The sequence below is a fragment of the Mus caroli genome, chromosome 11, assembly GCF_900094665.2.
Source record: "Mus caroli chromosome 11, CAROLI_EIJ_v1.1, whole genome shotgun sequence".
Lineage (NCBI taxonomy): Eukaryota > Metazoa > Chordata > Mammalia > Rodentia > Muridae > Mus > Mus caroli.
Window position 1 is genome coordinate 75,079,019 of NC_034580.1, and position 14,659 is coordinate 75,093,677.

General features: G+C 40.7%; 2 protein-coding genes across 4 annotated transcripts in view; one reads left to right on the forward strand and one right to left on the reverse strand.

Annotated features, from left to right (window-relative positions):
- The window catches only part of Atad5 (ATPase family AAA domain containing 5), a 47,922-nt gene extending 38,479 nt beyond the window's left edge, over positions 1-9,443 (forward strand). Inside the window, exons 19-23 of one of the 2 annotated variants that reach the window (XM_021177374.2) lie at positions 1,695-1,875; positions 5,035-5,213; positions 6,096-6,949; positions 7,674-7,832; positions 7,943-9,443. In XM_021177374.2, coding sequence (XP_021033033.1) covers positions 1,695-1,875; positions 5,035-5,213; positions 6,096-6,949; positions 7,674-7,832; positions 7,943-8,021 — 1,452 coding nt within the window. In that variant the 3' untranslated portion in view covers positions 8,022-9,443. The remainder of the gene's footprint in view (positions 1-1,694; positions 1,876-5,034; positions 5,214-6,095; positions 6,950-7,673; positions 7,833-7,942) is intronic. The other variant, XM_029483899.1, reaches the window with a different exon arrangement.
- A 1,714-nt stretch (positions 9,444-11,157) lies between these two features.
- Tefm (transcription elongation factor, mitochondrial) overlaps positions 11,158-14,659 on the reverse strand; it is a 10,662-nt gene continuing 7,160 nt past the window's right edge. For both annotated transcript variants that reach the window (XM_021176038.2, XM_021176037.2), the window contains exons 4-5: positions 12,585-12,734; positions 11,158-11,758 (exon numbers count right to left, since the gene is read on the reverse strand). In XM_021176038.2, coding sequence (XP_021031697.1) covers positions 11,315-11,758; positions 12,585-12,734 — 594 coding nt within the window. In that variant the 3' untranslated portion in view covers positions 11,158-11,314. The remainder of the gene's footprint in view (positions 11,759-12,584; positions 12,735-14,659) is intronic.

Below are 14,659 nucleotides of genomic sequence, written 5' to 3' on the forward strand. Positions count from 1 at the left end.
TGTAGACCAGGCTGGCCTCGAACTCAGAAATCTGCCTGCCTCTGCCTCCCGAGTGCTGGGATTAAAGGCGTGTGCCACCACACCTGGCTCTTTTTAATGCTTTTATTAATTAGGACTTCAGTACCACACTAAATAGAGGTGTTGATAGTGGACAGTCCTAGCAATTTATAGAGAAGTTATAGAGAGGAGGTAATTACTATTACTTTTGGCCATAAAAATACCTGTAGGGGATGTTGTTGTTGTTGTTGCTATTGTATATTTTTGGTAGGATTAAGGATATGCCCTATCAATGCGATTTTAATCATTTTTATATAAACAATAAATGTATTACTTAAGTTCGATTTTTCTATATTTTATGAATATTGCACTGATACATGTGGCACAGATTTCATCCCGTATTCAGTGCAATACACACATGCTTAAACCACACAGATATACACATATTTACATACACCCGCTGCATTCACACACTCATGCACATAAAATCTACACATGATTAGGATGCTTCATTCCCTCAGTACTTGGGAAACTGAGAAAGAAGGAGTGCCAATTTAAAGCTAAATAAGGTTGTGTAGCCAGCCTGGCTTCATAACAAGACTTTGTCTCAAGAAAGGTGATAATGTACTCCTTTAATCCCAGCACTCTGGCAGAGGCAGGTTCAAGGCCAGCCTGGTCTACAGAGTGAGTTCTAGGACAGCCAGAGCTAGACAGAGAAACCCTGTCTGTAAAAAAGAAACCAAAAAACAGAAAATAAAAACCAGTCCTGGAATTCTGATATAATGAAAGAAGGTTGCTATCCACTAAGTTCTAATCTAACAGACATCTAACATTTTCCCTTCTGTCTTTTATTTGTAAGCACATATGCATCTATGAACTCAATACAGTTTTCTATTTGGTTTTAGAATTAGAAAAACATGTTTCAATATTGCTATGGTATTTATAATTTTAATGGTTATAAAACATCGTGTCAGTCAGTCAGATATAGTGGTGCATACCTTTAGTCCCAACACTCAGGAGGCAGAGGCTGGTAGATCTTTGAGAGTCCTTAGTCTATGGAGTGAGTTTTTCTCAGGGCTATGCAGAGAGGCCCCATCTCAAAACTTAAAAATAAAACAAACCCAACAACAACAAAATCTTGTCAAGTGTACCATTACTTAATCCAGCTTTATAAACTTCCTGTAGTGTTCAAGTTGGAGAATCTTGTATAAGTTTCCTTGCAAGGTTTAATGTAGTACATACCTGTAATACCAGCATTTAAGGCAGAGAGGCAAGGAGGATCCTGAGTCAGCCCAGGCTATAGAGCCAGATCCTGCTTAAAACAACAGCAACAAGACAAACACAAATCGGTACAGGGGAACACCCATGTAATTCTAGCATTTGGAAGGTGGAGGCAGGGGGATTATAGGTTCGTGTTCAAGGCCAGCCTGGGTTGTATCTTAAGCACATAAACACATTTTGTTGTTGTCCTGGACTATGTACAATAAGCTCAAGAAAAATATTTAAATGTTTTAATTTGGTGGTATATGTTCTTGTATTTTTTAGAGAAATTTTATTTTCAAAAACTTCTCAGATACTATGGATTGTTAGCAAAATTCTTCATCATTATTCAGGTTTTTTGCTATATTTTCTGCAATTTATGTAATTAATCATGTGTTTCTTTCCCCTAAATCTTGCCTTGTTTTTCTATTTTTAAGCTAAATGTTGCCAGCTATCTACAAGTGATTTGTCTAGTTGAGAATTTCAGAACTGACTTTAAAGACTTTGTAACCTTGTTGACTGCAAATGCTTGTGACATCAGAAAAAGTATCCTTTACTTACAGTTTTGGATTAGAAGTGGAGGTGGAATTTTAGAAGAAAGGCCATTATCACACTGTGGTAAGTAGTCTGTTATGTGAAACTTTTCGATTTGGGGACCATATTCTTATATATACTCTATCAAAATATTTCTAAAATTATAAGTGTCTAGCTATGCTAATTTTTATAATACACATATGTGTATTTATTTACTTGGTTTCATTTTTGCTTTTGGTTTATCGAGGCAGGGTTTCTCTGTGCAGCCCTAGCTGTCCTAGAACTGGCTCTGTAGACTACAACTCAGCGATCTTCCTGCCTCTGCTCCTAAGTACTAGGATTAAAGGTTTGCACCACCACTTCCCTACTTCCATCTTTTTAATAAAGGTTTTAAACCATTAAGTGTAAGTAAACAGCCAGGTGTGGTGGTGGTGGACATCTGTAATTGGAGCAGTTTAGAGGCAGAGGCAGGCTAATCAGAAACTAAAGGCCAGCCTGGGCTATATAACACCTTCTCTCAAATCACAAAACAAAAAGAAAAAGTGCAAATAGATTGAACTCACAAAAATAGAGGGAAACTTTTTCCCAGTATGGTGTTGCAAGCCCATGCCTCCCGTTCTGCTGTCTCTCACAAGGTGAAAAAGACAGATTCCCTTAGGGAAGAGTCCTTAGATTTTCTACCACGCCTCTCAAGCTCCCCGCAGCCTCTGAAGCAAACCTGAAGTGAGTAATGACAGTGTTTGGGAAATGGAGGCTAGAGGATCAAGAATTGAAGGTCATCCTTGGCTTCATAGCACGTTTAGGACAGCAAAGAATGGAGCTAGAGAGATGGCTCAGTATTTTAGAGCACTCACTAACTGTGCTTCCAAAGGACCCAGGCTTCAACTCCAGACTCCCACATGGCAACTTATAGAACTCAGTAACTTAGCATCTGACATCTTCACACAGATATGCATGTAGGCAAAATACCAGTGCACAACATAGATAGATGGATGGATGTATGGGTGGGTGAATATGAACAAACACTCCAAACTATTGCTTATACACTTGTGGACATACAGTTTCTTATAGAATTGTTGTTACCTTCCTTCTTTCACTTATAAAAAAACATACCTGTGTCAGGAATGGTGATGTATTCCTGTGATCCTGACTGACGCTTAGGAGAGGTAAAGTCCTTCTTAGCTGCATTGAGTTCAGCCTGGACTATAAGATCTACTAGGTCAGTGAGGTGTATTTAAGTATAAGGTCCTGGGGGCTTTTTGTTGGTTTCTCTATGATAGTATATGCATGCTTTGTGTGGACCCGTGTCTTCCTCAATTTCTCTTGCCGTTTCCTAGGTTTTTTGTTGTTGTTGTTGTTTAGTTTTGTGGGGTTTTTTGTTTGTTTGTTTTCGATTTTGTTTATTTGTTTGTTTTTTGGTTGGGTTGGCTTGGTGTCAGTCCCCCCTTTCCCCCCAATGTTTCTCTGTGTAGCCCTGGCTGGTCTTGAACTCACAAAGATGGGAATAAAAGCATGCACCACCAGGCTTGTTTTGCTTTTATTTTTTAAATTCTGTGTTTGCATTTATTTATTGGTGGTGTGGAGATCAGAAGACAACTGTAGGAGTCAGTTCCCCTCTACACTATGAGTCCCAGGGCCCGAACTCAAATTCAGCTTAACCACAGGCGCCTTTATCTGCTGAGTCATTTTATTAGTACTTAAAAAAAAAGATTTATTGATTATTACAACTAAGTACACTGTAGCTGTCTTCTGACTCACCAGAAGAGGGCGTCAGATCTCATTACAGATGGTTGCGAGCCACCATGTGGTTGCTGGGATTTGAAATCAGGACCTTCGGAAGCGCAGTCAGTGCTCTTTACTACTGAGCCATCTCTCCAGCCCCAGTCCCCCCCGCCCCCATTTTTGTTTTTAAGACAGGATCCCATGCAGTTCTGTCTTATGTAACTACACCCAGCTTATATGTCTTTGTAGCATATTTAAGTTTGTAATTCTAATTTTCTTAAGAACTTGGTTTCAGTAATATTTTTCTCACTTTTCTTCTTTAGTTTTTTCTGCTCTCCAATCACTGTTGTAACCTGATGAAACCTGATTATAGCATAAGTAATTATTGATTACTTCCTCCATTCTAGGTCCCATGTTTTCATGAGTCAGCCGTGCTTGTTCCCTGGGTGTTGCTAGTTTTTGTTGCCTGCTCCATAGTCACACTTCTGTAGGGAAAGATCCTGCTCAAATAAATGATCACACAAACCCAAGGGCAACAAACAAAAGAGGAAGATGGAGTTCTATAAAACGAATCCCCTGTCATTGTTCTCTTCAATTAGTTCCAAATTTAAACATTATTTTTCTTTTTTTAATTTATTTTTATTTTATATACATTGGTATTTTGCCTGCATGTGTGAGGATGTTGGATCCCCTAGGACAATTGTGAGTTGCCATATAGTTGCTGGGAATAGAACTTGGGTCCTTTGGAAGAGCAGCCAGTGAGCCACTGAGACATCTCTGCAGCCCTTAAAAATTACTTTTTAAAATAGAACTAGCCAGGGCTGCAGAGGTGGCTCAGCTGATTAGAGCACTGACTGTTCTTCCAGAGGTCCTGAGTTCAATTCCCAGCAACCACGTGGTGGCTCACAACCATCTATAATGGGATCCGATGCCCTCTTCTGGTATTTTTGAAGACAGCGACGGTGTCCAAACAAACAAGCAAGATAAATAAATAAGCAAGCAAACAATAGAACTAGCTAAAATTTTCCTTCACTGTAAGCTGGCAACTTTAGCAAATTCTCAAAAACTTAATGCGATAAGTAAGGCATTGGGGGGAAAGCCATCCTGGTACATTTGTGTGGTGGTGCCCACCCTGAGGCGGCAGGATCAGATGTACAAGGCTGCATACCTTAGGAATAACAGCAGCAGTTATCCTCTGACCACCACACAGACCAAAAAGGTCAAGGTTATCCTTGCCTACATTGGAAATGTGAGGCCAGCCTGGGCTACATGAGATCCTATCTCAAGGAAATAATAATATAGCCCTTGGATAAAAAACCATTAATAATATATCAATAAAAGATCAGCTTGAATTGTGTCACTTAGGTATTTTTCAAATGAGTTATTACATTGTGTCTGTAATGAGGCGAGCACATTGTGGAGAACAGAATGGAGCGGAGCCCTAAGGCTGGTGCCCGTGCTGTCTTCTATTTGGGTCATTTCAAATGCATTCACATAAGATTGGTCTTCATTACTCTTTAGGAGAAAATAGCAGAAATACACTGGTTTGTTCAGAAGATGGCTCTGATGCAAACATCAACTCTAAAAAACCCAAAAGGAACCGTGTGGCCCTCCCCAGGTGTGACACTGGCTGTGCAGAGGCTTTGTTTGGACTCAAGAACATTGCCTCCCCATCCCAGGACTTACTTTCATTGTTGAAGGTATTTTCTGTGTCTGTGTGGAATGTTGAATTCATGCTTCTATCCATCTCCTTAGTATTTACCCTGCATTTTCAGTCTTAGTCCAGGTTATAATTCACTTAACATTTTCTAAACTGTAGATATGAGATTTTTAACTCAATTGACTGTGTTGACACCTAGGCACAGCTTTAAAAACACAGGATGGGACTCAGGTTAAATTGAGCCAGGTGTGGTGGGGCACACCTCTAGTCCCAGCACTCTGGAGGCAGAGGCAGGTGGGTCTCTACTTCAAGCTTGGTTCCAGAACCGCTAGGGCTACATGGAGAAATTCTGTCTAGAAAACTAAAAAGTAAATGACCTTCGGATACTGAGTTGGAGTGTGTACTAAATAAAGAACACTAGTTTCTGAATGTAAATCTAGTTTACACTTAGAATGTTTTCCCTCCCTCCTATCCCTTTCTTCCTTTTTTTCATCTGTTTGTTTTCTTCCCCAAGCCCTGGGTTTGGTCTGAGGATCTTAGTGCTTATTAGGCAAATGTTTTATCACTAACCTACCCAGCCCAGTCAGTACTGTTTTGATGTGTTAAATATAATCTAATAAAATAACAAAGAGTAGCCACTTAATCCTTTCAGGATATAATAGGTGTTGGGGAGGTGGTTCTGTAGTAAAGGTGCTTGCAGTTCAAGGCACTCCAGTGTAATGCCTGGGCCCAGGTGGTGGGGGGGAGGAGAGAACGAACTCCACAAGTTCTGATCTCCACATGTCTCCTGAGGCACCCTCCAAAAACAAAACAAAACATGTCACCTATGCAGTAGATGCCTAAGGACAAGTCTGTGTTCCTCAGGGTGGGAGAATGTCTGGAGTGGGCACCCTTAAAGCATTCTTACTCAATTGCTTTTCAGCACAAGATCACAACAAAGGAAGAATGGCAGAAACTCATTCAGCTTCTCACTGAATTCCACATGCAAAATATCGATCTGCTACATAGTAATCTTGAGGTCATCCTGCCACTGCCAGTTCATGTGGTTCCAGATGTAAGGGGTGCTTATGGCTTCCCAGTGACTACACAGGCCAGTGCACCAGAAAGCATGGGGCATCTTACCAGGAAGCAGTCAAAAGAGCAGCCATTGAGAAAGTCACAGAAAAGGAAAAAGAAAAAGATGGTGGTCCTAGATGACAGTGACCTGTTTGACACTGGCCTAGACTTGTCTGGCGTGTCTGGCGAACTGCCTAGCCTACCTCCTGCACCCTCCTTGTCTGTAGAAGACAACAAAAGCAGAGACAGCAATCCAGAGAGTAAGACACAGAACAGTGGTTTCAAGGCCCACTCTGTACCTCCGCCCCCTAAGACACTAGCAGAGAAGAAGTGTCGCATGCTCGTTTCCCACTGTTTAAATTCTCTCAGTGAGTTCATGGAGAACATGTCCTTCATAGATGCTCTTTTAACAGATCCCGGGGAACAGAATGAATTGGGTAAAAAAAGTGCCTTTCACTGGACAGATGGGAAGGTTAAAAGCGGACTTTGTGATGAGTTTAGTCTTGAGGATAGAGACAGGTGGGCTCCTCAGAGCGCTGGAGAATTAAAAGCAACTGCAGAAGCACTCAGCTTTACTGAGTGTTCTTCCACCATTTCAAAAGCACTGGAGCCCTCGGATTCATGCCAGCAATTAGAAAGAGACCCAACCAATGACCTCACAGTCTGTGTTTCACAAAGGCGCCATGATGCATGCTTCTGCCAATCAGCAGCTAATCTAGAGTAAGTAGATTTGTTACCTTCTATTTATCAGGAACCAATAGCAGGGATTCTTCTTACTAATTTTCAAATGCTGGGCCATTGCTCATGGGAAACACTTAGTGCTAACAGGTTCTCCTGCAAATGAAGCAGATTGTTGAAGAAACTAATTTGAATGGAAATTGGGAAGCCTGAGGTGAGTGTGGTAGCACACACCTTTAATCCCAGCACTCCAGACAGAGGCAGGGAGACCTCTTTGTTCCAGGCCAGAGTGGTCTACAAACCGAATTTTAGGACAGCCAGGGCTACATGGGAGAGACCCTGTCTTGGGGGTGGGCGGGATAATTAATTTGGGAGCTTTTAGGCAATGGAGAGGGGCAGACTTGTGACAGGTAAAAGGTAGCCATTAAGATATTTCACTGTGACACCAGGCATGTGAATATTCACATCACAGAGATCAAGAATTTGATGCTAGCCCAAGCTACAAAACAAAGTCCTAAACAGACATTTTCTATATGAAGCCGAGTGTGGTGGTGCTAGACTGTAATCCCAGCACTAGGAACTGAGGTTGGAGTCAGGCTGAGCCAGAGAGTTCCAAGCCAGTCTGGGTATATATGAGTGACTGATCTGCTGACAGGAAATTAGAAATGTTATCTGGTCTAGACCAGAAGCAGGAACACTGGTTATATTTGGGATTATTACGTATTTATATACAAAATAACAAATAATACTGACTCTTCATTTTTAGCAATGCTGACAAGAGGATGGCAGTTATTAAAAGTGTGTTTTCTAGTCGCTCTTTCCTGACCCTGGGTAATAAACAAGCTAGTATAATTGACTACCTGCCAACTCTTCGGAACATTTGTCGGACAGAAAAGCTAAAAGAACAAGAGAAAAATAAAAGAAGGTAAAGTGTTTTTTTTTTTTTTTAAAAAGTTAATATTTAGGTACCTATGTTAAGATTAATGTTTGTGGGAATGAAAACACTAATATTAAATATTTTGTGATTTTTGACAGGTTTCTGCACTATTTTGAAGGAATTCATCTAGATATTCCTGAAAAAGCCATAAGTACTTTGGCAGCTGACTTCCCTTGATGCCCCCGTCGTGAGTCTTGTAGAGACTGCGGTCCTGGTGACCTACTTTAGAGTGTGCCGACTTTAAAGAAGAGCTTATTTCTCTTAATGTAAATTTTGAAAGACTTTTGTATTTTTGTGGTTCAAGTGTTTAAAATGAAAATTTTGAGTTACAAATTGTATATATGACTGTGACATTTTTTCTGAATGTTTGGATTATCTATTTTTGCTTTATTGTATACTTTCTGTATGTGTGAACTGTTTGTAGAATAATTTTCACTTATAGATTTCTAGAGCTGTTTCAGTTCTAAGCTTACCTGTCATTTTTCCCTTTTCCTGTAATTGTCCTCTCCTGCCAAGCAGCAGAGCTGTGCCACTGTAAATAGGCAGTCTCTAAAGTTACACAATGGAAAACAGTTATGTACAGGGTATTTTAAAATGTCCTAGGAAGTAAATTATGCCTCCGTTGTGAAAAGCATTGCCTTTGTTTCTTGTGCCTTCTTCCAGCATGTTTTACATTTAATCATTGAGTCGTTAGCATTGGCAGCGTAAAGCATTCTGAATTCTAGCATTTACCTAGATAAGACTGTCCGTATCACTCACTCCCTGTAGTTATACAGTCCAGTGAATCTTGCCAACTCAAATCATTTGTACATTTTCTGGTACTTTTATATCATTGTTTTATTTCATAAAGTAATGACACTGTTTATCTGTTGTGGACAACTTGTTGATGGTTCAAGAAATAATGACGGATTCTACCATGGAGCTTCTCCTGACTGCTGTTCCCATTGAAGTATGGCGTTTGTTGTTGGTTTTTGTTTTTGGTGCTGAGGATTAAATTTAGGGGTTTTTGTATTCTAGGCAAATGTCTTGTGTCCTAGTATATACACAGGTGTTGTGGTTTACTGATTATTTGCAGTGGTGCATATCAAATCCAAGGTCTTGTGCATTCTATGAGCCACAGAGCTAAGCCACAGAGCGAGACCCCCGTCCTGTTTTTGAGGCAGGGTCTGGTATATTGCTTAGGCTCCTCCTGATCTCCTTCCAGATCTGTAATCCCCGTCTCAAGCTCCTTCAGGGCTTACAGGCATGGGCTACCATACTGAGCAATATTTCATATTTTTTGAGTACCTATTTTTAACTTTAGTAGCAAGTTTTTAAAATGCACATTTTACTTAATGTTATTTTGCAGATTATGAGGTTTGTTTAAAATTCCTTCATAATGTAAATATTTGTATAATAATATATTATTCAGGTACATTTTCTGATGAATTGTATTTTTAATTCAGAAGGTAAGGATCCTAGTTTTTTACTTTTTTAAAATATAGGTGCATACCTGTTTACAAATGTGTATAAAGATGTGTTTTTACCTCTTGTTCAACCTACCTTCTTGAATTAGTTAGTAAATTGATCTAATTAAAGCTAAATGCTTGGTGTGTTAAATTATTTATGAGTTGGTTTTTTTTTTTTTAAGATTTATTTATTATAAGTACACTGTAGCTGTCTAGACACACCAGAAGAGGGTGTCAGATCTCATTTCAGGTGGTTGTGAGCCACCATGTGGTTGCTGGGATTTGAACTCTGGACCTTCGGAAGAGCAGTCGGGTGCTCTTACCCACGGAGCCATCTCACCAGCCCGGGTTTTTTTTTTTTTTTTTTTTGCTCATTTATTTTGTTTTGTTAGTCAAGGTTTCTGAGTAGCCCTGGCTGTCCTGGAACTTGTTTTGTAATTCTGTAGACCAGGCTGGCCTCAAACTCACAGAAATCCACTGCCTCTGCCTTCCAAGTGCTGGGATTAAAGGCGTGTGCCACCCGGCTGGTCAATGCTTTTTAAAGATTTATGTTTTTTATGTGTATGCATGTTTTTCTGCATGTATGTATATGAACCACATGCTTGCAATGAGGTCATGAGAGGCCAGTGGGTGCCCTGGAACTGGAGTTACAGATGGGTATGAGCTGCTTACCATGTTGGGGCAGGGACTTGTACCCAGGACCCTACAAGGGCAGCAAGGACTTTTTTTTTTTTTAATTTATTTATTTATTATATGTGAGTACACTGTAGCTGTCTTCAGACACTCCAGATTTATTTATTTATTTATTTATTATATGTGAGTTCACTGTAGCTGTCTTCAGACACTCCAGAAGAGAGCATCAGATTTTGTTATGGATGGTTGTAAACCACCATGTGGTTGCTGGGATTTGAACTCAGGACCTTTGGAAGAGCAGTCGGCGCTCTTAACCCCTGAGCTATCTCACCAGCCCCAGCAAGGACTCTTAACCGCTGAGGCATCTGTACAGTTCTTCTTTTTTTTTTTTTTTTTTTCAAATTTTTTATTAGATATTTTCTTCATTTACATTTCAAATACTATCCCGAAAGTTCCCTAAGCCCTCTCCCCCCATCTGTCCCGCTCTTGAAGCTTATAAGTGTATCTGCATTCCCTGCTGGGTGGCTCCTGTAGGTGTTCAGCTGCTACTCAGATGTTTTATTATTAGGGTCTCTGATCATTCTCAACAGCTGATCAACCAATGTAAAATAAATCCATAAAACTGTTCAAGTTCTCAAAACTGCCTCTTTAGCAGGGACATAACCTAGTGGGCGTTTGGGAGAAGTTTGGGGACAAAAAAAAACTCACTCTATTCCCAAAGTGACCTCACACAATCTTACTGCTTCTCTCTTCTGAGTGCAGATTACAGGTACAACTATCAATTCAGCTAGTTCACCATTCTCTTACTAGGGTTATAGTTTTTGTTTTTTTTTTAAGTTTTTCAAAACAAGGTTTCTCTGTGTGGCCCTGTCTAGCTATCCCAAAACTCTGTAGATCCGCCTGCCTCTGCCTCCTACAGTGCTGGGATTAAAGGCACCATGCCCGGCTCTTAGATTTTACTTTTTAAATGGTTATCTTTTGTTTTTCTATGAGTATGTATGTTTCCTGTGTGTGTCGGTGCAGGAGAACAAAGAACACCGCATCCCTTGGAACTGATGTTATAGGAAACTGTGAACACCTACAGTGAGGGCTGAGAACCAAATTGGGGCTCCCTAGAAAAGCAGCCGAGAGTAATGACCATCTCTCCAGCCTGGTACTTGCTTTTAAATGGAGGTAACTTTTGGCTCTGTGTGGCTCCTTACTATTTAGAACTTAAGCAAAGAAGGCACAGAATCTCACAAAATATTTATTGATTTGGTCTTGGCTCATTTTTTTTAAGCCAAAAATCAGATTTTATAAACATGGAAAATATATTCAAAATGTTTTCCACTAACATGGAAGATGGGAACCACTGCTTTAATAAATAAGTGTAACACTAAAGTGAGTGCATTAACATTTGAGCTCTGAGTCTTTGCCAAAGACTAACTCGTAAAAAGCAACAGCTTGTAATAAGGAGTCATACAACTCTTCAATCCGGTATGAGCTCTTGACAGCCTTCTGTCTGTACTGCACTACGAGGTCCTGTGGGAAGAACACCCGAGGCTGCTTCTTCAGCACAGACTCAGAGAGGAACTGCTTCACTAGCTCCCTCCCACTCGTCCTCGTGTCGCCGATCATCAGGTCAAAGTGCTTGCCCACAGCATTTCGATTTATGCTCAGCACTCGGTGCTGGCCATCCTCAGCAAAAGTTTTGTTGAGTAAGGCATACAGCATGGCTTCTGTGATAAGAAAGTGTAACAGTATAGGAAGCAGAGATGTGTTCTGAATGGAAAGTCCTGATTTTTCCAAAATGTAGAGATCTGCTTTAGGTATCTTTGAGATGACTGAAGAAATCTTAAAAAAAAAAAAAATCAGAAATCAGAATGATTATGCTTCATGTTTTTCCCATTTCTAATAACTCTGAGATAACTAAAAAGCTTCTTGAACTGACTTCGAGACTCAGCAACTCAAAATTTTAATAATTTGAAATATTCCAGTATAGAACAGAGGGTTGGCCTTAGCCTGGACTCTGCAGGTTGCAAGGGTCTGGTCAAAGCCTCTTATAGCCATGTGCTCACCGAAGTAGCAATCCCTGCCCATTTCACATCTTGAAGACTTAATACAGGGCTAGAGAGATGCTCAGCGGTTAAGAGAACTAACCTCTAGACCTCTTTCAGAGGTCCTGAGTTCAATCCCCAGCAACCACGAGATGGCTCACAACCGTCCCTCTGTAATGGGATCTGATGCCCTTTTGGTGTCTGAAGACAGCAACAGTGTACTTACATTAAATAAATAAGTAAAGTAAAAGACAAGGTTTCTACATTTTTTAAGCAAATATAATAAAGCTATAATAGACCGGGCGTGGTGGCGCACGCCTTTAATCCCAGCACTCGGGAGGCAGAGGCAGGCGGATTTCTGAGTTCGAGGCCAGCCTGGTCTACAAAGTGAGTGCCAGGACAGCCAGGGCTACACAGAGAAACCCTGTCTCGAAAAACCAAAAAAAATAAAAAAATAAAAAAATAAAGCTATAATAGTAAAAGGTGCCCCAAAGACCCAGTTTTTTTTTTTTTTTTTTTCTTAACATCCCTTTTAGAACTGCCAGACTGAACTAACTGTACAAGAAACCTTGTAGGAATGCACAAGGCAGAAAACAAGGTACAGGGACCAACCACGGTCTTACCTCTTCCAGATAAAAGGACGTTGGGTATGTTTTGTTAGTTAATTTCCAGCACTCAGTCTGCTGCCAGTCCAGCACAGTTGGTTTCCGGTCAAGGTGAGCCCATGCAATTCTTCGAGTACCAAAAACAATAGATACGATACTCTTAACTGCCTAAAGGAGAAGAACTGATTTGATGACAAGTGTAGAAATCTCACAGCTATAAACCTACAAACTCAAAATGCTTAACAACTTTACGTGATCAATAGATCACCTAAAAAATTAATAGATGTCTTAAGGGTCATTTTTTAAAATTATTTATTTTATAATCCACATGGTGGAAGGAGTCAGCTGACGCCACCCAAGTTGTCCACTGACTTCTACAGTGAAAGGGACACATAAAGATGCAGTTAAATTAAAAGAAAATTGATTGGCAATGGTGGCACCACCTTTTAATCCCAGCACTTGGGAGACAGAGGCAGGTGAATCTCTGTGACTTTGAGGCCAGCCTGGTTGGTCTACAGAGTGAGTTTCAGGACAGCCAAAGTTTACACAGAAATCCTGTTTTGAAAAATAACAACAACAACAACAAAAAATCACAAGATACCAAAAGAGGAAGAATACCACCTCAAGTCTTCCTTGGCACACATGTGAACAGCACACCTGCGAACATACACCCAAACAAAGAGGGCATCAAGATGGGTTAGTGGGAAAAGCTGCTTTCTACCAAGACAAAGACCAAAGTTTATTCCCTGGGATCCAAGTGGTGGAAGGAAAAAACGAATTCAGATTATCCTCTGATGTCCCACACTCATGTCAGAAACATACAGAGAAGTAAAAGGAACATAATGAAAAGGGTAGAGGACCATCTGAAAACAAGGACCTTCTGATTCACTGTGCATGAACACTACTACTAAACCTTTTGCACACAGCCATTCATGGTCAACTGATTGTTTTTTAATTCTTAGAACTGTTTTTGATGTGTGCTGTTGTGTGTGGTATATGTGCATCAGTATTGTACAGGTGTCTGGGTGGGTGGGTGTATGCATAGGGAGCCAGCAAACAAGTTTGAGACCATCCAGGTTAAGAGTTAAGCCAGGGCGAGGTGGCGCACGCCTTTAATCCCAGCACTTGGGAGGCAGAGGCAGGCGGATTTCTGAGTTCGAGGTCAGCCTGGTCTACAAGGTGAGTGCCAGGACAGCCAAGGCTACACAGAAAAACCAAAAAAAAAAAAAAGAGTTAAGCCAGGTTGAGCCAGCCTGGACAACAGAATAAGACCCTGCCTCAAAAAATAAAAACTAAAAATAGGGGCCAGTTAGAAAGCTCAGGGGGAACCAAGTGGTGGTGGCCCAGTCCATCGATGCCAGCACTCGGAAGGCAAAGGCATGGTGACAATAAGGACTAACGTGATTATAATAAAAACGAAGCCTTGTGTAGATAAACTTAGTCATTCACTTTTCCTATGCAGAAAGTCTTCTACCCACTAGCCTAATTCCTCTCTTCCAAGTTGAGCTTTCAGCAAACTTTCCCCAAGTCCTTCCTTACAGGATTCCCTCCGGTCACCTGGCAATTATCAGTACCTTTCTTTAGATTTATTTTATTTTATTATATGTGAGTACACTGTAGCTGTCTTCAGACACTCCAGAAGAGAGCATCAGATCTTGTTACGGATGGTTGTGAGCCACCATGTGGTTGCTGGGATTTGAACTCAGGACCTTTGGAAAAGCAGTTGGTGCTCTTAACCACTGAGCCATCTCACCAGCCCTATCAGTACCTTTCATTTTGTGCAACAATCACCCAGTAATATGAGTATATCTAGACTCCTACCTAAACCTAAAGGATCTTATTTTGGGTCGGTGAGATGAATCAGAGGGTTAGAGCACTTGCAACCAAGCCCACCAAAATCCACACAGCATAAAGAAAGAACTGACTCTTGAAAGTTTTCCTCCAGTGCCTAGCAAACACAGAAGTGGATGCTTACAGTCAGCTATTAGATGGATCACAGGGCCCGCAATGGAGGAGCTAGAGAAAGTACCCAAGGAGCTAAAGGGATCTGCAACCCTATAGGTGGAACAACATTATGAACTAACCAGTACCCC